This window comes from Phaseolus vulgaris, chromosome 9, assembly GCF_051622355.1.
Source record: "Phaseolus vulgaris cultivar YP4 chromosome 9, ASM5162235v1, whole genome shotgun sequence".
NCBI classification, from domain to species: Eukaryota; Viridiplantae; Streptophyta; class Magnoliopsida; order Fabales; family Fabaceae; genus Phaseolus; species Phaseolus vulgaris.
In genome coordinates, this window is record NC_143506.1 from 12,139,753 (window position 1) to 12,162,075 (window position 22,323).

A 22,323-nucleotide genomic window follows, 5' to 3' on the forward strand; every position below is an offset into this window, starting at 1 on the left:
ATGTTAATATACATAATCCATTTTGTGAACTAATTTTTACAAAGTATTGATTAAATAACAAAATTATCTCATATTACTTAAAAAAAATATTTATTTACATATTTGTATGACTAAAAATTAATAATATTAACTGTTATATTAATATTGCTTCTTAAGTATATATGTATAATTATTAATAATAGATACATATTCAGACAAATAGTGATGTAAGCAAAAGCAGAAAAATGATCATAAATATAATTTTGGTATAATAATGAATAATTAATTAATGAAATTGAAAAAATAGCATTTGGAATTGAAATTTGGAAAGCACTGTGAGGGAGGAGTGAAGAGTACAATTGGAAAGCAGACAGAAGAAGAAAGAGAAGAGAGATTCTTTCTCTGTTTCTCTCTTCTATTCTTAAACTTCACTTTTCACATTCTGCACTTTCATTCACAGAGTTATGTTTCAACCACCCACTCCCACTTCTTCCAAAAAGGTTTGTCTCCCTATGCATTCTCCACCAATTTTTCTTCTACTTTTCTGCTTCGTTTTCTTAAATTAACTGTTTGGGTTAACCACAACATGTCGTCGCGTGTTTTCAAAATTCAAGCCCAATGTTTAGAAGGGTTTAGAGGATTATGGACCGGACAATTTTGTTCGGCGCTGCCGATTGTAGTCACGATCAATCTCTTATTTAATTTTAGGTTTTTATGGTAATGATTATAACTATAATTATTCTTTGTCTGTAAGGTAAGATTAAACGTCGGACACACCTGTAACCTGCATTTTTTAACACTTACATTCATGTTGCATGTTGCTCTGCTGTATTGTGTTGACTCAGCATGATTTTGGTGAGTTGTTATCTTTGTTCATACTTGCTCTTCATGAAGTATAGAATTGGAAAACAAGAAGAAATGGTTGTTTCAAATAATTTTGGTTTGATGCCCTACATTTGTTTCAAAACTATTGCCTCTTGCTTGCATTGCTCTCTCTACTTGTTTTGTCTAACTGGGGAAAGAATAAAATTGAGTTAGAAAGTTATGAGACACATGGTTGGTGGTGATGATTTTGCATCAGAGAAGATAGAAATAGTAAGACTCCTACAAGGCATGTTTATGCAGTAATGTTTAGGTTTAGGTATTAGTGGAATCCTTGCAAATTTGATGTAAAAGCATAATGGCTGATTGCCCCAAGGATACATTGGAGTTTCCTTAATTTGCTGCTTTTTATTGCGTGCAAGCATTTTCCGTCCGTATTTATGAATGTCAGTTACCTTCATCTATGTAGCTTTCTGCTCGTACAAATGCACTATCCATCCAAGGGGCTTCTTCAGCAATGATGCAAGTGGATTTGAATGAAGGCACTGTTGAGGCAAAGGAAATGCAAAATGGAGAAATTCTACAAGCACAATCCATCATGCAACACTCCCAGGTTGCTTATGCTGTTTTTATGAACCAAAAGGATTACTCTTTTCCTCTACTAATTGCATGTTAATAAAATATCATTGCAGTTATTTGTGTGCACAAGTTGTTTTATCCAACTTTATGCCAGATGCATTGTTTTGTTATGTTCTGGGTTTCAATTACCTCATTCCCATCTAATACTTGCAGAAACTAGAAGATGACCTACGCATGTTAGGGACACAAATTAAGCAGCGTGAGAACAACATAAATCACTTGAACTCTGAAAAAAGCAAATTAGACGGTTCCATTATTCATTTGCAAGGTACATTTGCTGTCCATTTTAAGGGTTTTTTCTCTGTTTGTAAAACGTATAAAGAAAATATTTATGATTCTGTTCTGTAAGGTGCATTAAATGAACCAATGTTGTAATCTTTTATATGGTTGAATGCAATTACGAAGTAGGTATTCCATTGACGAAAATGTAAGATGCCAGTTCAGTTATATTGTTGCTGGCTAGTGGTGCAATGGTTTTATCTGATATTTTAACATCGGTACTTTTGGTTATAAATGGAGCTGTGTTAATGTTAGTCATATTACATTACAGCTTACAATTTGTATTGACTGAAAATTTAAGTGCATATATCAAATGTATTAATTTTCTATTTAGGATGTAATAAACTTTCAAGTATCATTTATGTTTTTTCTTTTTGTATTCTTAGTTACTATTGGGAAATCAGAGTCTTCAAGTAAGGCCACAGCTGGTGATATAGACAATCCCCCCTCTACAAATGACGAGGAAGTAGATAAACAAATATCGCAACATGAAAAATCTGCTGCTGGTATCTTGTGCCAGCTGAAGATTCGTCATGGAGCTCAGGCTTCTCATCTTACAACAACAAAGGATGTTGTGGGTATTGTTGCTACATTGGGCAAAGTTGAGGATGATAATCTTAGCAGGTACATTTGGCAAAGATATTTTCTTTCTGGCTTGTGAAGGTTTGCTTGTATATCAAACTTGTAATAACTTCTTCTTTCTAAGCCTCAGCAGTGTTATCTTTAAACAGGATGAAAAATAATGTATTTCTCATCTTTTGTTAATTTGTTTGAAGATTTTGTTTTTAACCGAGTCAAATGATGTTGTGTGATTCATATAGACAACCTCACCTAATGAGAAAACTCATGTTGTATTTGCGATTATCTATGAATATGCAAGCACACGCAGGTAGTTTCACGTACTTATTTGGTTGCAGACTTTTGTCAGAGTATTTGGGAGTGGAGACTATGCTGGCAATTGTTTGTAAAACGTATGAAGGGGTTAAAGCTCTTGAAATGTATGATAAGGAAGGCTGCATAAACAAAAGTTATGGACTTCATGGGCTAGGTGCTTCTATTGGAAGGGCTTTGGATGGTCGATTTCTTGTGATATGCCTCGAATATCTGAGGCATGACTTCCAAGAGTCTTGTGTTTATACCTTTAATTTGTTGTTTTGGATAATTTTTTTTTAACTTTTATCATTTTGTATGTTTTAGGCCTTATGCTGGTAATCATGTGGTTGATGATGCACAACGGAAGCTAGATATTTTAAACCCAAGATTGCCTAATGGGGAATGTCCAGCTGGATTTCTTGGCTTTGCAGTGAATATGATTAACGTAGACAGCTCAAACCTATTTTGCGTAACTCCCAATGGTTATGGTCTCAGAGAAACTCTGTTTTATAATCTCTTTTCTCGTCTACAAGTGTATAAGACCAGGGCTGAAATGATACAAGCACTTCCATGCATAAGTGAAGGAGCTCTTTCTTTGGATGGAGGAATAATTAGGAGTTGTGGTGTATTTACCTTGGGCAATAGGTAACTTGACGTGTGATCTCTCTCTCTCTCTTTTGTCTTTTGAGAATTATATGGCAGGTAGAAAACAGAAGATAGTGACAGGAGAACAATCTTTCTTGCAATTGTATCCCACTGAAAAATTTTCAATTTAGTGTAGGTGGTTCAGCTGGATTAACTGTAGTATACAAGAATAATGCTATCCATAATGAGGTCCAACAATGTCAATTATCTCTATCTTTTTTCTGTAATTTGTATAGAAACTCATGATATGAATTATGCAAGTCTTGATTTGTTACCACACAACATGGAACCTCAACAGTATGGTCCTTGAACATGTGAATTTAAGGTTTTGTAGGTTCTTTAGTTGATACATTTTTTTTTTCTGTTCACTGATAAAGAACTGTTTTATGTTTTTCAATTCAGAACCTTTTTTTCTTAATAAAGTAAGGTTTTCATTTTGAACTGCTGTTTCGTGTAATCTGTTTTCAAAAGAATACAATCATTAAATACGTGAATTAAAAAAATCTGGGGAATTTGCAGGGAAGATATTGATGTAAGATTCCCCCGACCAGAAAGATCAATGGAGCTTGATAACCATCACGGTGAAATTTCCAGACAGTTGAAAGAAGTCAAATGGAAGAAAGAAAAGATTCTGGAGGAATTAAAAAGGGAGCAGACGTTGTTGGACATGACGAGGCTCAACTTCAACAAAAAGAAGGGTGATTATCTTAAGTATTTGGCGCAAAGTTCCTCAAATGCAACTCAGGTAATCTATCTGGAAATTGGATGTTTAATCGTAGGTGATTTATTCATATGTTGTTTTGAGCTCACGCAACTCATTTTGATTGTGTTAGAACGGTTTAAGTTATTTCTACTAAGGCTATGTTTTGACAAGAACTTTCAGTCAGCTTCTAGTTTCTTGTCCTAGCTGAAAAGCTTACCGGAAGTTTTAATAGTGTTTAGTAAACACATTTTTTAGTATTTTATAGGCTTCTTTTTACATGCTACTTCGTGTTTTCGTGCCTTTTGTATTTTATGCCCTTTTCATTATTTTACAAAATAGGATTTGCTCCCCTTTTTACATGTGTTATTTTTATCATTGAAATATTATTTATTATTTTATTTTAACATTAAACTTGAATATGTTTTAACCATTACATTAATCAACATAATGAAAGTATGACATTTACTTACGTGTATGTTAAAATTGATTTTATTTTAAATTTGGATTTGAATTTTAAGATATAAATAACATTAATAGTAATATATAATATGAAAAATTATAATAATTAAAACTAAAAAAATGTAATTAAAATAATTTATCTACAAATAAAAATTACAAGAGTTTAAAGTTAACCAATAAATAAAATTATAATTACCTCAAATATATTTTAGCAATGAAATAAAAAAATTATATTAAATATCATGTAAGCATGCTTATATTTGTCATTTTATATATTAGTGACTTTAAGAAATAGGTTTACAAAACACTTACAATTTAATAAGCTAATTTAACTGTTTTCAGCTCCTAGCTTTGAATTATTTTTTAGTGGAGAGGTATATTCTAAAATACTATCAAAGTCAGCAGTGGGTGTTGACTATTAATTCCCCACAAAAAGAGTCTCTTTCTAAATACTGATGCATGCACATGCTAAATTATGTACTTGCAAGCTTATTACATTTCAAGTTCACATAGTGGTCTCAATTGATGGGAGCTTTCCATATCTGACTTTAAATTGTAATCTTGAACTGTGACATAACTCACCGTGGTAATTTTTCTTTAATGAATGATACCATCAGGCTCAAACTGGTTCTGACAGATTCGTTAGTAGATGATTGAATTAAGGCTGACAGCATACAACGAAGAAAAGAGCCTGTGGCTGGCAACTTGTTTTGTTCCTGATCTTGTACCTACATCCATTTCGTTATCTGGCTCTGGAAGGAGAGTTCCCATTTTGGTGTCTTAAATTGGAAGATAAAAATTTTGGATAGTAAAACAAGCACATTGATTTTTGAAGCTGGAGCCCGTTAAGGCTTTATTTTTCTTCAAGTTTTCTTGTGAAGAAAATTCAGATTAGCCTCCATGACACTGCTATCAGATTTGCCTCAGTATACCTGGTTACCCCTTCAAGACCAAACATACTTGCTAGGACAACCTATTTCTTGGTTCCTTGTATACTCCTGTATTGAGTGTTGATTAGAGGCTGTGAACATTATACATCTCCCCTTTTAGTTAAAAAAAAACATTTAACTGTAGCTCCTCGTTTTCCATTCTTTTTCTGCAGTTTCTGCAGGATTGGAGAACATCCTCAATTCCTTTTTCTTTCTCCTCGCCGTGAAATCGATTGATTCTTTAACAATGTCTGAATCATTTAAAGTGGGGTAAAATGATTTTCGTGGAAAATTTAGATTGAATGAAATGCTTTGATAAAAATGGATGGGTTTAATTTGCCAAAACGAGAGCAAAATTATGTATTTATAGTGGATTGAATATATTTTCAATCGTTATGTTTGGTTCGGTTAGGTACTTGATTTGATAATTGGATTTGGATTAGAGGTTGTCTCACATAATCCAATATTGGTCCAAAGGAGTGGAGGGAATGTAAAGAGGGGTTTCTATATTTAGTTTGGTATTAAGAGAAGAAAAGGAGAGAAATGTAAACTTGTTTGACGAGAAAGGAGATCGAAGGGAAAATATAAATAAAATGTCAATTATATAATAAGCATATGAAATATAACATAATACATAACTGATAGGTATGTCATTACTATGTCATCGCAAATTCCTACCTACAAAGGATATAAAAATTGCATTTTCTGTTTCCAATTAATTAAGCCAATATTTCAATTTCATCTTCATACCTTCCACCTCCATATTAATGGCGTAAAATCGGTTTAAATCTTTTTAAAATTTTTAAATAATCTTAAATGAAATATAATATCACATTTTTAAATAATCTCAGTTGCATCCATGTGTCCCCGTACCTCTCTTCTTGTCGCAACACTTCCGTTCTTCTTCAACTACAGTGTTTGAGAGAACAGTTTCATAATTTAATATGTTTTAATTTATTTTATAAGATAAATTTACACTTACCTGAGAGTTTGAGTATCTTGTAGTTATAAGTTTTTCCTTAGGCAACATCGTAGAAATTATATCAAGAAAATAATTATTGTTACAATTGTAATGGTTCCATAAAGTGAACTATTAATGCAACATGAAGCAAATTATGTGAACCCTAAGAACCAAACATTTCTTCTACAATGCGACAATAATTTTTTTGAGTTTCGTATTCCATTTTTGCACCTCACTGATTTTTTGTTATGGATTTTGTGGCTTTCAAATTGCACAATAAGCGGACAAAAACACAATCATCATTATTAAAAACACCACAAAACTTACCTCAACCACCAATGTTCATCATTAACCACCACAAGCAACCACAACCACTTGAAAATGAAGAAGAATGGAGGTGCAAGGGGGAGGTATGGAGGTGTAAGGAGAATTTGCCTTAATTCAACCAATATTCCAATGCACCTCTTGATATTGGACTTGGGTGCCTCCTTACAAAGTCTAAACTCTTTTTGGAAAAAAAATTTACTATATGTTATGAAAAAGGATAGAGCAAAATAGAAATGGGTGTTTCTTCTTGCACCCCTATATTATTGTGAATTGACAAAATTAACCATGAGACTTTTTAGAATCCTTAGGCCAACGCATACTTGCTCCTTCCTTCTTCTTTGCTATTTTCCTTAGCATTGTGGAAAGAAAACGACAATGAGATTGGTTCCTATTCTTGGTGATTTTGGTGTGTTGTTAGTGGACATAGGCAGACCTTGGTGTTTTCCGATGACATTGTGGTGGTTACAGGTGGTTTTGGAAGTTATTGAAGAAGAAAGTTAAGTTTGTTTTTTTGGGCTTCCGACAATGGTAATTCGAAATATTTGCAGAATTGGAAATTTGGAATAAAAAAGGGGTGCATGCATATAGTATTCCGGATTGGTCAGTTTATAACACATTCCTGGAATCGGTAATCCAGAATTGGTATTCCTATTCTAGAAGCGATTCCAGATTACCAATTCCAGGAACGTGTTAGGGACTACTTTTTAGTGTTTTAGTGTTTTTCTTGAATGAATTTCTGGTTTTGGGTAATGTATTGTTTTGTTTTAATTAGAATTATGTATGTGCAGATCAAAATGGTGAGAAATGTGGGAGGAGGTATACAAGGTGATCGTGTACGACTGACAACATCGGTTAAAAAAAGAAGACATGTTGATGAAGATGAAGAACATGTTGAACATGAAGTTGAACCCCATGTGGAGGTGAAGGATAAAGGTATATTCAATGTGGAGGGTGAAGCGTATCCTGGAGGGCCAGTGGATGGATCATTGTTGAGAGGTTATAAGGACCATGTGGCGAGGCAACTGTGGAATGGTGTGGTAAGTAAATATGTTGAAATATGATACGTGGTGATTATAGTTGTTTTGTAAAATGGATTTTTTTTTCTAAACTGGAAATTTAATATTATTTTGGTTGGTTATTGTAGGATCGTGGTGAGTTGAAATTGGTTTCTCATGGGAGAAAAATAAATAAGATGAGTGCTCCTCATGCACACATACTGGATGTAGTGAAATTGTCGGGTTTAGCTAGTCTTGTTGGTGCAAGCTATGACACGATAGACAAAGGATTGTTGTGTGCCTTTGTAGAGAGGTGGCATGCAGATACAAATACCTTTCATCTGCCTATAGGGGAGTTGACCATCACTTTGGATGATGTGTCAAATTTGTTGCATCTTCCGATTATCGGGCAATTCTACACTTACCCGAGTTTAGATGCAACTTCTGCAACGAATTTGTTGGTTGAGTCACTCTGTGTGGATCGGGGAGCAGCAGCTGCTGAGACACGACATTGCCGGGGTGGACACGTGCGTCTAAGTTGGTTGAGAGAGATATACGAGGGCGCATGCAACAAGAGACAGTGGACTGTGGCTGCTAGGGCGTATTTGCTCCACCTTGTAGGTTGCACCATCTTTGCAGATAAAAGTGCTACATCAGTTAGTGTTTGTTATATGGGTTTGTTCATAGATTTAAGGCACACTGGGAGATACTCGTGGGCGGCAGCTGCTTTGACCCACATGTATGAGCAGTTAGGAGAGGCTAGCTATGCAAATACAAAGCAACTAGCTGGGTATGCCACCTTATTGCAAGCATGGATATACGAGCATTTCCCTACTATTGGAAACAGACAGGTGCGAGACGAGTATGTTGAGGATGATCCCCGGTGCATGCGGTATGTGGTTGGGAGTAGGTTGTCATTACTTGCATCTGTTCGGATGCAATTAGATACCATCTCCTTAGGTGCAGTGCGATGGAGGCCATATGAAGACCACAAGGGAGTGCGTCCTTTCGAGTTGATTTCTTTATTTTCGGGGTACATTCGGTTGAGGGCATGCAAACAATTATATTTGCCTGAACGTGTACTCCGACAACATGGATATGTACAAATTATCCCTCGTCACCCAGCTACTATGATAGATGGCGATCCCTCCACAACTGAGTTGGACCAACGATGGTTACATTTTAATGATTATGTTGTCCAAGATGTCGCCTTAGCAACTGATGTTGGGGCATGCATCCCTGAATACTTGGAGTGGTTTCGGTCTGTATCACATCCCTATATCATTCAAATGACCGAGGGTGATCGTCTCCGATGATAATCCTTGATGCACATGGACATGTGGGATGACATCAAGAGCGAATGATAATGACACTAAGTATCCCGCAGTGGTTAGAACTTATAACTTGTTTTTTAAATTATACATGTTGACTTTTGATTAATATAATTTGTTGTATGATTGTAGGATCTTTGTCGTAGAATTGCAACGACGTTGTAGTTGATGGTGGACGAAGGTCATGTCGTCCAGGGTTCACTTGCGTTGGAAGGGACACAAACAACTCTTATGCTAGCCTGATCAACCACTAATGATATGTCTATGTATGTCCGTAAACGACGACATGGACGCCGATGATGACATACATTATTTATGTTTTTAGATTTTTTTTTTTTTGAAATTATAACGTCTAGACTTTGTTTATGATGATATTTTGAATGGTAATGGAATTACTTCTTACAACCTGATGAGTGAATTACTTATTGTGCATTTATAATAAATTACAAATGCTTATATATTCAATTATGAATTCACTTACAAACCGAAAAATACAAATGTTGTCTATAAGTCTTTGGTATAATTACCTTATTCGTCCTTACATTTAAGGTCAATAGTCAATTTAGTACAGTGATTTTTAAAAAAAATCAATTTGATCTTTATGTTTTTAATTTTTTTTTCAAATTAGTCATTTCTGTTAAATTCCACCTTAGGACGTCAAATGCTGCTTATGTGGCAGAGAGAAGTGGGATAGGGTGTTGTGTGAGGTGTCAAGTCGTGTGGATTACAAATCAGTGTAAAGTCAACTACTCCTCGTCGTTCGACCATGTCGTCGACATAGCGGTCTGTATGCATGTGACTACAACGCGACATAGGCCTTAGTGGGTCGTATGCGATCCCTCCGCCGTGACCCAACTCTCCGAACGTTCGCCATCCTCGACGAGCGCTATGACGCGAACGGAAAACCTCATCGCGTTGTCAGAACCTTCCTCTCCATGCACGAGTACGTTGCCATTAAAACCTGAACTCATTCAACACCGTCCTAGACGTGCTATGCAAATCGAAGCGCATGGAAATGGCACACACCTTGCTCAAGACGTTCAAATCAAGATTCAGACTCGATAGCGTGAGCTACAACATTATCGCAAATGGTTATTGCTTAATCAAATGCACGCCGATGGCGTTGCAGGTTCTGAAGGAAATGGTGTAGCGAGGGATAAACCCTACGATGGTCACGTACAACACATTGCTAGAAGGGTATTTTCGGAATAGTCAGATTAAGGAGGCTTGGGAGTTTTACTTGGAAATGGAGAAGAGGAAGTGTGAGATTGATGTTGTGACGTACATGAGTATGATTCACGGGTTTGGGGTAGCGGGTGAGGTTAAAAAATCTCGTAGGGTTTTTTATGAGATGGTGAAAGAGGGTTGGCTCCCAGTGTCGCCACGTGTAATGCGTTGATTCAGACTTTGTGTAAGAAGGATAGCGTGGAGAGTGTGGTGGTGGTTTGGGGTTGTGTGTGCCGGGGATGGTGATGCTGGGGAGGTTGATAAGGGTTTTGGAGATGTTTGGGAAGATGAAGGATGAGCCTTGCTTCCCTAATTTGGATTTGTCAATCCATGCTTGACACCTCACACAACACCTAATCCCACTTCTCTCTGCCACATAAGTAGCACTTAACGCTGTAAGGTGAGACTTAACAGAAATGATCAATTTAGATTAATTTTAAAAAACATTGAGACCAAATTGATTTTTTTAAAATCCATATTACTAAATTGAATATTGATCCTAAATATAAAAACGAATAAAATAATTATACGTAAGTCTTTGTAAAATCCTTTGGTATATTCCTACAAAATAACATGTTCCCAACATGAAATCCAAATTTTTTTTTGAAGGATAACAAAGCCTTACAAAATTATTTTCATAATAGAAAATTAGAAAGTAAAAAATCATTCTAGATTATCCTTTCCGGAATAAATTTTTTTACTTCTAAAATAATAAATTCAGAATTTATAAAACATGTTTTAAAAAGAATATTCTAAAATAATTTTTTGTCTTTCCAATAAAATTTTTGAAAAATAGTTTCACTTATAAAAGACTTCCTATTCCATAAATGAATTTTTCTTTTAAGAAATTATAGTTCCAAAATTTAGGCAATACAATCACCTATTCCAAAATGTGTTCCTCAATTTCAAGAAAACACCACACCCCCATAACCACCAAAACTAGAGAGGGTCCATCACCGAATCTTCTCCTCGACTTGTTTTCCTTCCTCAAACGTCTAAACCTCCACTGTTCATGGAGTTGCTTACTTACTTACTTTCCTCATAACATGGCGTGTAATAGCTGCACTAAATATGGCAAACTTGCAACCATTACATGCTAAATAAAATAGCATTAAGGTACATCTATTATGATTTCCAACACATTCTGTGAATTTCAATAAAAAAAACATTTTTTACTTTTTAATCAGTGTTCTAAAAGAACTAATTAATCACTAGAATCTAAAAGAACTAATTAGCAGGACCCAGTTGTTTAAATCATATAATGGCTAACATATTAGTAATTTTACAATTTTAAAATGTAAACATACAGTGAGAGTTATGGACGGTATGAACATTTTTGACACCATAAATATCTTTACCTAATTTTTGTTTTGATTAATAATATTATATAATTTTTATTTGTATTAGGTGTACATGAATTCATGCCTAACAAAAAAAGAAGTAATTATCTGAAGATGAGAAAAATCTTTGAAAATGATAAGATATTTAAAAGAAGGTGATTTTATTTTATTTTATCTTGAAAAAATTGAGTCCATGAGACGTATCTTACTCTATTTCGTCAACTGTTACGGTTCTTCTCACTTCACTTTCTCAAAGTGTTGTGTTGTGTGGGTTGAAAGGAATAAGATTTTGGAGGAGTTCGATAGAGTGGTGTGGTGTGGCGTGGCTTTATACTCACAACAACATCATCAAAATTATCAAATAACTTTCCGGCAACCTTAATTCTGTTCTGTTCCTTCCACACTCAATGTCTTGTTCTCTCTCTTCCATTCTTCCCACACCCAAAACATCGTAACTTTACAATTCAATCTTGCACACCAAACGCAAACCATGCTCGCGTTTCGATCCAAGCCTTGCAGGGAAATAGCGACCCTCGCACTCGTCCGCTTCAACCACTTGCTATTCAACTTCACACGCGCCGGGAACTCTCGCTGCCCTCCACGCGCCACCTTCGGGGTTTCGAGAGGCTACAGCGTTGTTGCCTCGTTGGGGGACCCGCCCGAGGTGTGGTCCGGCGGCGGGATTGTCGTTCGTCCCGGGAATTCAAACTTTGAAGTCGCTGGCGGCGCCCCCAACACCGGCGATTCGAAAGAAGGGTGTTGGGGGGGCTCCAATCTGGGGACCAATTTCCCAACGCCGAAGGAGATTTGCAAGGGGCTCGACAAGTTCGTTATTGGGCAAGAAAGGGCCAAGAAGGTGTTTTTTTTTGACTCTTTTTCCTCTCGGAGTCTTGATGTTGTTGTTATTCTTATTTGTGCTTCGATTGCATTTTTCAGGTTCTTTCTGTGGCGGTTTATAATCACTATAAGAGGATATTTAATGAGTCTTCTTTACCCAAGTGGTTAGTGTTATTATTCTTTACTGAACTTCACTTTTTTTCAATTATGTTGATTGATTGTATGTATGTGTACATTGATTTTTACATGTTCTTACTATTTGGATTGTTAGGCCTGCAGGAGATTCGGATGATAATGTGAAGGCTGATGCTGTTGAAGATGATAAAGTTGAACTTGAGAAAAGTAATATCCTTCTAATGGGGCCAACAGGATCAGGTAAATCAGTTCTTGCCTTCTGTTTCAGTGTTTAAGTGTTTATATTCCTCTAGTTTTTGTATAAATTATAGTGTATGATATGATGTTTGTTGCTTCCGTTTTGGAATAACAAATTGTTTGAGTGAGTGGAGAATTGATGATGCTTAGCTAATATATTAACTTTTTGTGCTGAGCCCTTTGTGTATATAGCTATATAGTACCAAGAAATCATATTTTTGAATAATTGAGGTAGGGGTGGTGGGCTAGTTTCAGACCTTTTGTTTTTTATTATATCTTTGTTTCTGTGAACATTTCATTCATGTCTACTCCTGGTTACTAGTGTAACTTGTTTTTCTTTGATGCTGTTTCAAGGACAGGGAAAACATTACTTGCCAAAACTTTGGCTCGGTTTGTAAACGTTCCCTTTGTTATTGCAGATGCAACTTCACTCACTCAGGCAAGTTTGTGAGTTTTATTCTTGCTTTCTGAGTTTTTGTCCAGTAAAATAAAATAAAAGTAGCAGGGTGGGGACGGGGGAAAGAAATTGTTTATGTTTGTAGGCTTATTCATTTCAAAGACTTGTTAAGCTCCCCAATAAGTTCTAACTTTTCAGCATAAAAGGCACATTTTACCATCCTGAAATCTTATGTTCTCAAAAGGTGTAGATAATTTCTGCAAGTTCTGATCATAGGGAAATTGAGATATAATTCCAAAACATTTCCGTTTATCAAATTCAATGTGCCCTTAAGGTACTTTGGAGTAATTTTTCTCCTTTTATACCGTGATTATAATTCTTGTGTTTATTATGTCTTGTTCCATTTATTACAAACATCTTCATCCTAATTCTTTTTTCTTTTCTGTGGAAGCGATGTGTTTATCTTAAGTGTCTAACCCAATGTCACCTTTGAACAGGCAGGTTATGTTGGAGAGGATGTGGAATCCATATTATACAAGCTCCTCATGGTAAAATATTCTGGTGAATGATGACTGTTTTTAATACGAAGTAGTAATTTGGGGATGTTTTGATCGATTGAACAAGACCAATGATTCTATGTGCAATCTTTGAGGGATTAATTTGGTATTTGGAAAAAGAATGTAAATTTATAAAATTCATATTTCCTTGCCTTTTAATATTTCAAAGCTTATCCATGAGAAATCAAATGTAAACTGGGTTTAAAGTGTTTGATGTATAATTCTACTTTTGGTAGGTCATAATAAGGTTTCAGTTCTTATTTTTTTTATGTATATCTCGAGATATTGTGATTTCTGCTGGCCCAAGGAGTTTTTGCATTATCATATTTATTGTTGTGCACACTTTTAGAAAAAATTTCTGTTAATGGGAATTATTTTCTTCTATCTTTAACTCTCTTCTATGTTTGTTGTAGTACCGTTTTCTGCATGGTCTATTAATCTTTACAATTTTTATTGCTTATTTCGTCAAATAGAGTGGTTGCAATTTGATGAAAGTGTCATAAATGAACATAGTATCACAAACTGTACTCTGAATCAACATTGCATGAGTTTATTTCCAGGTTGCAGATTATAATGTTGCAGCTGCACAGCAAGGCATTATTTACATCGATGAAGTTGATAAGATTACCAAAAAGGTTTCTCCCTGTTTTTACTTTTCCCTCCATCTGCCAAATTTCAAAACCAAATGTTTGTCTGCTGTTTTCTACATCTACTCTTTACATTTCAGGCGGAGAGCCTTAATATCAGTAGGGATGTTTCTGGTGAAGGTGTTCAGCAGGCATTACTAAAGATGCTTGAGGGAACGGTTAGTTCTTTTCATGTGATCAACATTGAAAGTTAGTGGATAGTTAACAAAGCTGTTTTTTGTTCTAATTTTGTATTTTAGCTTCATTTATATTGATCTTGTTGCATTCTTCCCAATCAAGATTGTCAATGTTCCTGAGAAGGGAGCCCGAAAGCATCCCAGAGGTGACAATATTCAGGTATGTGTATATTAGTATTTTGTGCTTTACTGTTTTAGGTATTTATATGCTTGTTGGGACTTATATTTAAGGTGCTGGTACATGGGCACAATGACATTTCAATATTTAAGAGTGTCCTTTGTTCTAAACCTTTGAGAGAGCTTAACTGATCTCTCTTGTTCTTTTTCTCTCTTCATTCTCCAATTTGTTCAAATGTTTATGTATATATGCACTTTGGCTTGGCTGAATTTACTTTCTGGTATCCTTTTATATTACTTAAGAGGCTTCTGTAGTCCTCATTTTATTTATATAGAGCCATCTGTTTGTCTTCACAGATTGACACAAAGAATATACTTTTCATTTGTGGAGGAGCCTTCATTGACTTAGAGAAAACAATCTCAGAAAGGTTCACATATCCTGAAAATTTAATAGTAATGACATTGATAATATGGAGTATCAAGTGTTTCTGTATCTAACTAGTAACTTTTGATTCCCCTTCAGGCGTCATGATTCTTCTATTGGATTTGGGGCACCTATACGTGCAAACATGAGGACTGGTAAAGTCACAGAAGCTGCTGTTGCATCATCCTTGTTAGAAACTGTAAGTTTCGTGAGGCAGATCTTCTAACCATAGAGGCTTTTACTAATCTCACTAGATTCAACTTGGATCTTTACAATTTTTTAAATTATTATTTTGCAGGTTGAGAGTAGTGATCTTATTGCTTATGGTTTAATACCTGAATTTGTTGGACGGTTTCCTATCCTTGTTAGTTTGTCGGCTTTAACTGAAAATCAACTCATTCAGGTAGTCTTTGTGTGTAACAATTCAACTTTGTTGCTCAGAAAAATTGTACCTGTAATGCTTTTCTTATTTGGCTTTGTTCACAACTGAATGATGTATCATGTAGTAGATTAGATATCTTTTGATTGATTAAATAATTGGATGGGAAATGGTTAGAAGGTCAGAAGGACTGGTATTCTCACGAACAAAGAGTATAGACTGAAATGACATTGTTTTTACCTTTTTCTTTTTCTTCATAAGTCAATTAAATTGTGTGGTATAATTTAATTGCTTTTTTTAAGACCTTACAAGGTCATTTTTCTTTCTACCTAAGGCCATTAATGATTTTATCTTTGTATAGGTCCTCACAGAACCAAAGAATGCTCTAGGTAAGCAATACCAGAAGATGTTCCAAATGAATGGGGTAAGTTTTTACCAACGTCTTTCTATTCCCTTGTATATTTTATAGGTAACATCTTTTGTTTCCAATGGTTTAAGTATGAGAAGATACCATAGTTGGCCTGATATATTGGCACAAAACTGTAGTGTATGAGGTTCATGGGTCTTTCCACTTATAAATAATTCTGTTTCTTGCTTGTTTATTGTAGTTTTAGGACCCATTTGGTAGCTAGGATAATCATATCCTACTCTAATCAATTGTTTGGTGCAACGATAAAATATGGTTACTTTACCCTATCGTCCATCCTATCTTGTAAATGTGGTGTATTTCTTATCCTAAGGGGGGGCTGATTAGAAGACAGTAGGATAAGATAGTCACCCTCCCTTTTGCTCTTTCACCACCCAACACCATTACAACCACTATTACCACACCACGACTACTTTTGTCACAACCATCCCTTGCCGCCACCCAACACCATTACAACCACTATTACCACACTACCACTACCTTTGTCACAACCATCCCTAGTTGCGACGCCACTCCACCAACATTGTTGTTTGTTACAAATTCATATCCATATCATCATCATAACTGTACTGGCCAGACCTCGGACATCGACTGAAGAGATCGGCATCAGACGTGACCTCGGACCTCAGCGGTCCAGTCATATTAATGGGCCACGTAGGTGGGGCCCAGAAATAATAGAGTTATTATCCATACGAGAAAGGGACCTAAGTCACGAGAGGATTCATGCATGTGGTGTGTATAGCACGTACAAGTCTAACACAAGTAAATAACCCTTGGAGGCGCTAAGGCCCGTTAGGGTTAGGGTTTCCCAGGGGTAGACTGCATGCATGACACGTGAATACTTAGGGCACCCATAGAACAGATGACCCCGCAGCGTTGGTACATGAGTTGGTACCCTGGCGGCCATACTGTTAAAGATTTTGCACTCCAGAAGAGGCAAGTCTTGAGTCGTGGCTGCACTAAGCTTGTGCAACGTGTCACAAGATGCCTCACCAGTAACCCTAATTCCACTAAAAGAAATATCCTTGTGGGATAGGGAGTTGACCTAGATACAACCTATATAAAGGGTGGTAAGAACCCTAAAAAAGGTACGTCGTTTCTAAGACTGAAACTGCTTTACATACTTTACTGTTTCTTAGCCCAGTACTGACTTGATCGTCGGAGTGCAATCAATAGGTAGGACCCCCTTTGTTTCAACGGAGCCACTCTCAGCTACTCAGGGAGAGAGCGGAAACCACCAGGAGATAGGAGGAGCCACCATCTGCCTCTGAAGTCAACGGTGACTGAGTCAATCGGCGAGAACATTTGGTGCCCACTGTGGGGCCCGATAAAACTAGGTCTCATTCACAATCGTGTTGAGAGCCACCCAGCAACATGAGGAGTACGAGGCAAGGTGGATCTGCACTAGAAGGAGGAGACAGCGTCTCCATACAGCAACTAATGGAGACCATTCACGCTCTCCAGCAAACTGTAGCGACGTCCAAAGTTGACCAGGACAGGATTCTGGCTGAAGTTCGAGCCGAGTAGGTGGCTAGCCAGAACCGCTACCAAAACGACTTGGCAGCGTCACACGCAGCCAAGGAAGAACTGCGCAGAGATTTGCAAAGCATGGGTGAGCGCACAACTGGTGAGCGAATTCTGCCCGTACCAGTTAGGGCTCGCCCCATGTCGTTCTCACAAGCAATCATGGACACTGTGATACCAGCCAACTTCATAGATCCAAACGAAGGGTGTTGCCAGGACCTTTCAGTGATTCACTGAGGTGCCACCCATAGACGTTCAGCGAGATCCGCCACAGAGCTGTTGCCCACATCGTTGCAGAAGAAGAGGTCATAGAGAAGTGCGAAAGCATCAGCCCAGTCCGACCTCAGGGAACTGGTCGTCCTCAGCCCCTAAGGGTACATGAGGCCACGACAGAAAAGAAAGCCCCGGGGAAACAACCGCCATATGAAGGAAGGAAGCCTCAAACCAGGGCACGTGCGAGGGAGAACGCTCCCACCAGGCACAATTTTTGAATGGATCTCAAAGAGCTTATCGCCATCCTTAACGTGGCAGACAGACTGAAGTCTCCACCGAAGACTGACAAGAGGCTAGGGCCCAGCAAGGACACCTGTTTGGCGTTGGGATTCCAGTTAGATGAACTGTTAAGGAATGGTTTCTTGAAGGAATACCTACAAGAACCGCAGAGGGCCCCGACGTCAGCAACTCCAGCAGGAGATCAGGGGCATGAGGTGCCCATCCACGGAGAGATCAACACCATCTCTGGAGGATTCTCAGGAGGAGGGTGCACCGCATCCCAGCGTAAGAAATACGCCAGGGGAGTGATGACAGTAGAAGCACAGAAGTCCAGACCAGACACCCAAGCTCGACTTCGTCTTCACCAAGATCGACTTGCAGGATGTGGTCCCACATGACAATGATCCAGTGGTGATCTCAGTAGTAACAGTGGGTAGAAAGGTACACCACGTCCTAGTTGACCAGGGAAGCTCAGCCGCCGATGTGATGTTCTAGTCGACCTTCAACAAATTGCAGCGGTCTCCCGACCAGTTGAGGCCTTACGATGGCTGCCTGTATGGTTTCGCGGGAGACCAGGTAGAAGTGCGGGGACACGTAGAGTTGAGGACAACCTTTACTAACATCAGGTACCTTGTTGTTAATGGTCCCTCTGTCTATAACATTCTTTTGGGCATAGTGCTCTAAGAAATAGGGTTTTCGAAGAGACAAAATGCTCAAGTGAAGTAATGGAACAGTGCAAACGAGCGGGAGAATCAAAGGGTTTAACGTATAGAGGGAGCGCAAGCGACAGCAAGCCTCCACTGTTGATCTAGCCACGTGTACGCTGATGAAAGAGTATGGTGAAATGTCACCTCGATGCACTGTTCATGTCCCATCACTCTAGCGCCATGTAGGTCGCCGTGGGCGATCACTTAGCCTCTTCACTGAAACAAGTTACAGCTCGAGCCTGGAGGCTTGTGTACTGGCCAGACCTTGGACATCGGCTGAAGAGATCGGCATCAGACATGACCTCGGACCTCGGCGGTCCAGTCACATTAATGGGCCACGTAGGTGGGCCCCAAAAATAATAAAGAGTTATTATCCATACGAGATAGGGACCTAAGTCACGAGGATTCATGCATGTGGTGTGTATAGCACGTACAGGTTTAGCACAAGTAAATAACCCTTGGAGGCGCTAAGGCCCGTTAGGTTAGGGTTTCCCAAGGGTAGACTGCATGCATGGTACGTGAATACTTAGGGCACTCATAGAATAGATGGCCTCGCAACACTGGCACATGAGTTGATACCCTGGCGGCCATACTGTTAGAGATTTTGCACTCCAAAAGAGGCAAGTCTTGTGCCGCGGCTGCACTAAGCTTGTGCAATGCGTCACAGGCAAGGTTGTCAAACTCGCGAGTCTACGTAGACTCGTGGGAGCTCTGTAGACTCGACTCGCAGACTCGACTCGTAAACTCGTAAGAGTCTACTTTCCTATTAAAAAAAATTAATAAAAAAAATTAATAGTTTTTTAGAGCATTTTTACTTCTATTAGAATATGTAGTTCTATTGGCCTCACTTGAATTTGATCCACACCCTCCTAGACCTTCCTTAAAAAATATACTGCACCTCCAAATTCAACTTCTGCCCAAAAAAAACTAATGTGCAGCAAGTCCACTTCATTCTGCAGCAGCCCAATAAAAAAAAAATAGAACCCTAATCCCTTCCCTACCCTAATTTCACACCACCCATCTCAAGCAGCAACCTGCAACCACTGCGACGCCACCACTTGCAACCCGCGACCACCGCGACGCCACCACCTGCAACCCGCGACCACCGTGACGCCACCACCTGCAACCCGCGACCATCGCACGCTCCGCTCGATCTACCGCCGCACTCCACAGAAGAACATGAAGACGCAGTCCACACGCAAACACAAACGACACCGTTTTGGATTTAAAAAAAAACCCAGTTGGACTCGCCAACTCGGACTAGAGTCGCGAGTCCACCGCGATTTCACCGAGTCCGCGCCGAGTCCACCGAGTTTACCCCAAAAACGAGTTTACTACCGAGTTAACTCGGTAAGGCAAAGTGGGCACGTAAACTCGGACGAGTCAACGAGTTGACTCGCGAGTTTGATAACCATGGTCACAGAATGTTTCACCTGTAACCCTAATTTCACTAAAGGAAAGATCCTCGTGTGATAGGGAGTTGACCTAGATACAACCTATATAAAGGGTGGTAAGAACCCTAGAAAAGGTACGCCGTTTTTAAGACTGAAACTGCTTTACATACTTTACTGTTTCTTAGCCCAATATTGACTTGATCGTCGGAGTGCAATCAACAGGTAGGGGCCCCTCTGTTTCAACAAAGCCACTCTCAACTACCAGGGAGAGAGCGAAAACCACCAGGAGATAGGAGGAGCCACCATCTGCCTCTGAAGTCAACGACGACTGAGTCAACTGACGAGAACAATAACCATCATAGTAACCACTACACTACCACTATTAGGACCATCATGGTTATGCAACCACCATTACTTCCACCATTGTTGTCAAAACTTGTCAACATTTTTACTATTGTGGTTATGTTACCACTTTTGTCATCATTATTGTCAATGTCACCCTTGTTGTCATAATAATCATTACTACTTATGTCAATATTGATATGACTCTCACCATCATTGTTATCATCCACATCATTTCTTTACTACTATTGAAGATACTACATCAACTACAAATATTAGACTAGATTATAGTATATAAGTAGGTGCAAATCTCGTTTTGCTAACTGGTTTTGTATGATAGAATTAGACCTGAAATCACTTTCTAAGATGATATCCAACTCTATCTTAGCAAGTTTTGTGGGGCCTATTGTGTCACTTGCTCTCAGCCCAAAGTTCTACTTCCACGTTTGAGATCTCTAGTCTTTGACATGAGAGAATTTGTTTGAGATCCCACGTTAACTAAATATATGACTAAATTATAGTATATAATTGAGTGCAAAACTTGTCTTGCAAGCCAGATTTGTGATGTTGAGTTAGGTTTAAAGTCCTATTTCTAAGAATTATGACTAAATTTATAGTATATGAGTGAGTGTAAAATCTTATCTTGCAAATCGGATTTTTGAACTTGAGTTAGGCTTTAAGTTAAAATCCTATTTCCAAGAATTACTGTTGTCATTATTAGCATCACTTTCACTATCATTATTGTTATCATCTTGTTATTGTCGGAACCATTACTACTACTACCACCATCATCATTACCAATAAGTATATTAATATTTGGTCCTTATATCGATTGAATTTTGAATGACTATCATAGGCTTTTTTGGCATGGAAAGGACTGTTTTGACAAAATTTTTTATGTAACTTCAGGTAAAGCTACATTTTACAGAAAGTTCTCTAAGTTCAATTGCCAGAAAAGCAATATCTAAAAATACCGGTGCTCGAGGATTACGATCAATCTTAGAGAATGTGTTGGTAGATGCTATGTATGAGGTATGCCATAACTTTTCTTTTCGATAAGTAATTTGTTTGTCGTGTGACATGGAGTGCAGGTGCTGCTTATAGAATTAGTGATGGTTCATTGCATTAAAAACAGTAAAAGTTAATGACACCGCAGAATCTTCAAGCATTGGGTTTTGGCACCCACCTACATGCATGTTAACCTCTACTGCTACCATTACTACTAGTCTACTACTACTGCAACTGTTATTATTTTGAAGAATATAGACACAATAGATTCTGTTCATTAAAAAATAGGCATATTGGATTGTACTGTGTCATGAAATGTATAGACTATTCAGCTTGCTTATTTAACCTTTTGTGCAGATTCCTGATGTTAGAACAGGCGATGATGTTATTGATGCTGCTGTCGTCGATGAGGAGGCAGTTGGAAGTGTGGGGTGTGGTGGGAGAGGGGCTAAAATCCTTTATGGTCAGGGTGCATTGGATCGTTATCTCACGAAGCAGAAAAATGATTCAGAGGTGTGCATACTTTGTAATGCATGATTTTTCTCTCTGCTTCAGTCAAATTACTTCCTAAACTAATCATACTTTGTTTGTGCATAGACCATGGAGACATCAGCCACGGATCATGAAGCAGATCCAGAACTTCCTTCCATTGTTGCCAGCATGTAACATGTTGCAAATATTACTGTTTGTTATTTTTGTACATATGGTTGACACAATTGTTGAATAATATAAATACAAGGTTGGTTTCTTCTACAGTCACCTCCGTGGTTAGTTTCGTTTCCACTGATCATAGAGCTAAATTAAATGCCACATAACTGTGCAATACCTGATTCTTATGTAAATTTTCAGTGGCATTATTGGTGGAACCAAAATGTGTATCGTTAAATGAATTATTCATTTTCGTTCCTATTTTTGTTTAGACATTGGTCGTTCAACTTAACATTTTGAGTACAGCAATGTCCCCTTAGTTCAACAGCACGATGATATTTAATGTTTCATTTAGGATTGTCAAAA

The 22,323-nt window shown here is 37.8% G+C and overlaps 2 protein-coding genes and 1 pseudogene across 4 annotated transcripts; all 3 read left to right on the forward strand.

Annotated features, from left to right (window-relative positions):
- Positions 1-259: 259 nt before the first annotated feature.
- On the forward strand, positions 260-9,405 carry LOC137821849 (protein DEFECTIVE IN MERISTEM SILENCING 3). Of its 2 annotated transcripts, XM_090295788.1 has the most exons (10): positions 300-479; positions 1,271-1,414; positions 1,594-1,708; positions 2,106-2,343; positions 2,637-2,828; positions 2,917-3,237; positions 3,757-3,982; positions 7,405-7,653; positions 7,761-9,000; positions 9,075-9,405. In XM_090295788.1, exons 1-9 carry the CDS (start codon positions 444-446, stop codon positions 8,925-8,927), a joined length of 2,688 nt encoding a protein of 895 aa, XP_090151914.1. In that variant the 5' UTR covers positions 300-443; the 3' UTR covers positions 8,928-9,000; positions 9,075-9,405. The 2 variants fall into 2 exon arrangements, with proteins under 2 accessions (XP_068482727.1, XP_090151914.1); XM_068626626.2 differs by lacking the exons at positions 7,405-7,653; positions 7,761-9,000; positions 9,075-9,405 and adding an exon at positions 5,017-5,576 and having other exon boundaries at positions 260-479.
- On the forward strand, positions 8,978-10,415 carry LOC150025167 (pentatricopeptide repeat-containing protein At1g74900, mitochondrial-like; annotated as a pseudogene).
- A 1,267-nt stretch (positions 10,416-11,682) lies between these two features.
- CLPX (CLP protease regulatory subunit X) lies at positions 11,683-22,228 on the forward strand. 2 transcript variants are annotated; one of them, XM_068624952.2, is made up of 15 exons: positions 11,683-12,365; positions 12,446-12,510; positions 12,618-12,721; positions 13,078-13,161; positions 13,617-13,663; positions 14,233-14,307; positions 14,400-14,477; positions 14,599-14,655; positions 14,970-15,040; positions 15,136-15,235; positions 15,335-15,439; positions 15,777-15,839; positions 21,211-21,333; positions 21,667-21,822; positions 21,907-22,228. In XM_068624952.2, exons 1-15 carry the CDS (start codon positions 12,000-12,002, stop codon positions 21,973-21,975), a joined length of 1,563 nt encoding a protein of 520 aa, XP_068481053.1. In that variant the 5' UTR covers positions 11,683-11,999; the 3' UTR covers positions 21,976-22,228. The 2 variants fall into 2 exon arrangements, with proteins under 2 accessions (XP_068481053.1, XP_068481055.1); XM_068624954.2 differs by having other exon boundaries at positions 12,626-12,721.
- Positions 22,229-22,323: the final 95 nt, after the last annotated feature.

Excerpts from the sequence above, each read along its gene's own strand:
- CLPX (XM_068624952.2), top strand. The coding sequence starts at position 12,000 with ATGCTCGCGTTTCGATCCAAGCCTTGCAGGGAAATAGCGACCCTCGCA. Across the intron at positions 15,236-15,334 it reads CATCATCCTTGTTAGAAACT|GTTGAGAGTAGTGATCTTAT; the intron begins GTAAGTTTCGTG and ends ATTATTTTGCAG. Across the intron at positions 15,840-21,210 it reads AGATGTTCCAAATGAATGGG|GTAAAGCTACATTTTACAGA; the intron begins GTAAGTTTTTAC and ends ATGTAACTTCAG.
- LOC137821849 (XM_090295788.1), top strand. The coding sequence starts at position 444 with ATGTTTCAACCACCCACTCCCACTTCTTCCAAAAAG. Across the intron at positions 2,829-2,916 it reads ATATGCCTCGAATATCTGAG|GCCTTATGCTGGTAATCATG; the intron begins GCATGACTTCCA and ends TGTATGTTTTAG. Across the intron at positions 7,654-7,760 it reads GGCAACTGTGGAATGGTGTG|GATCGTGGTGAGTTGAAATT; the intron begins GTAAGTAAATAT and ends TGGTTATTGTAG.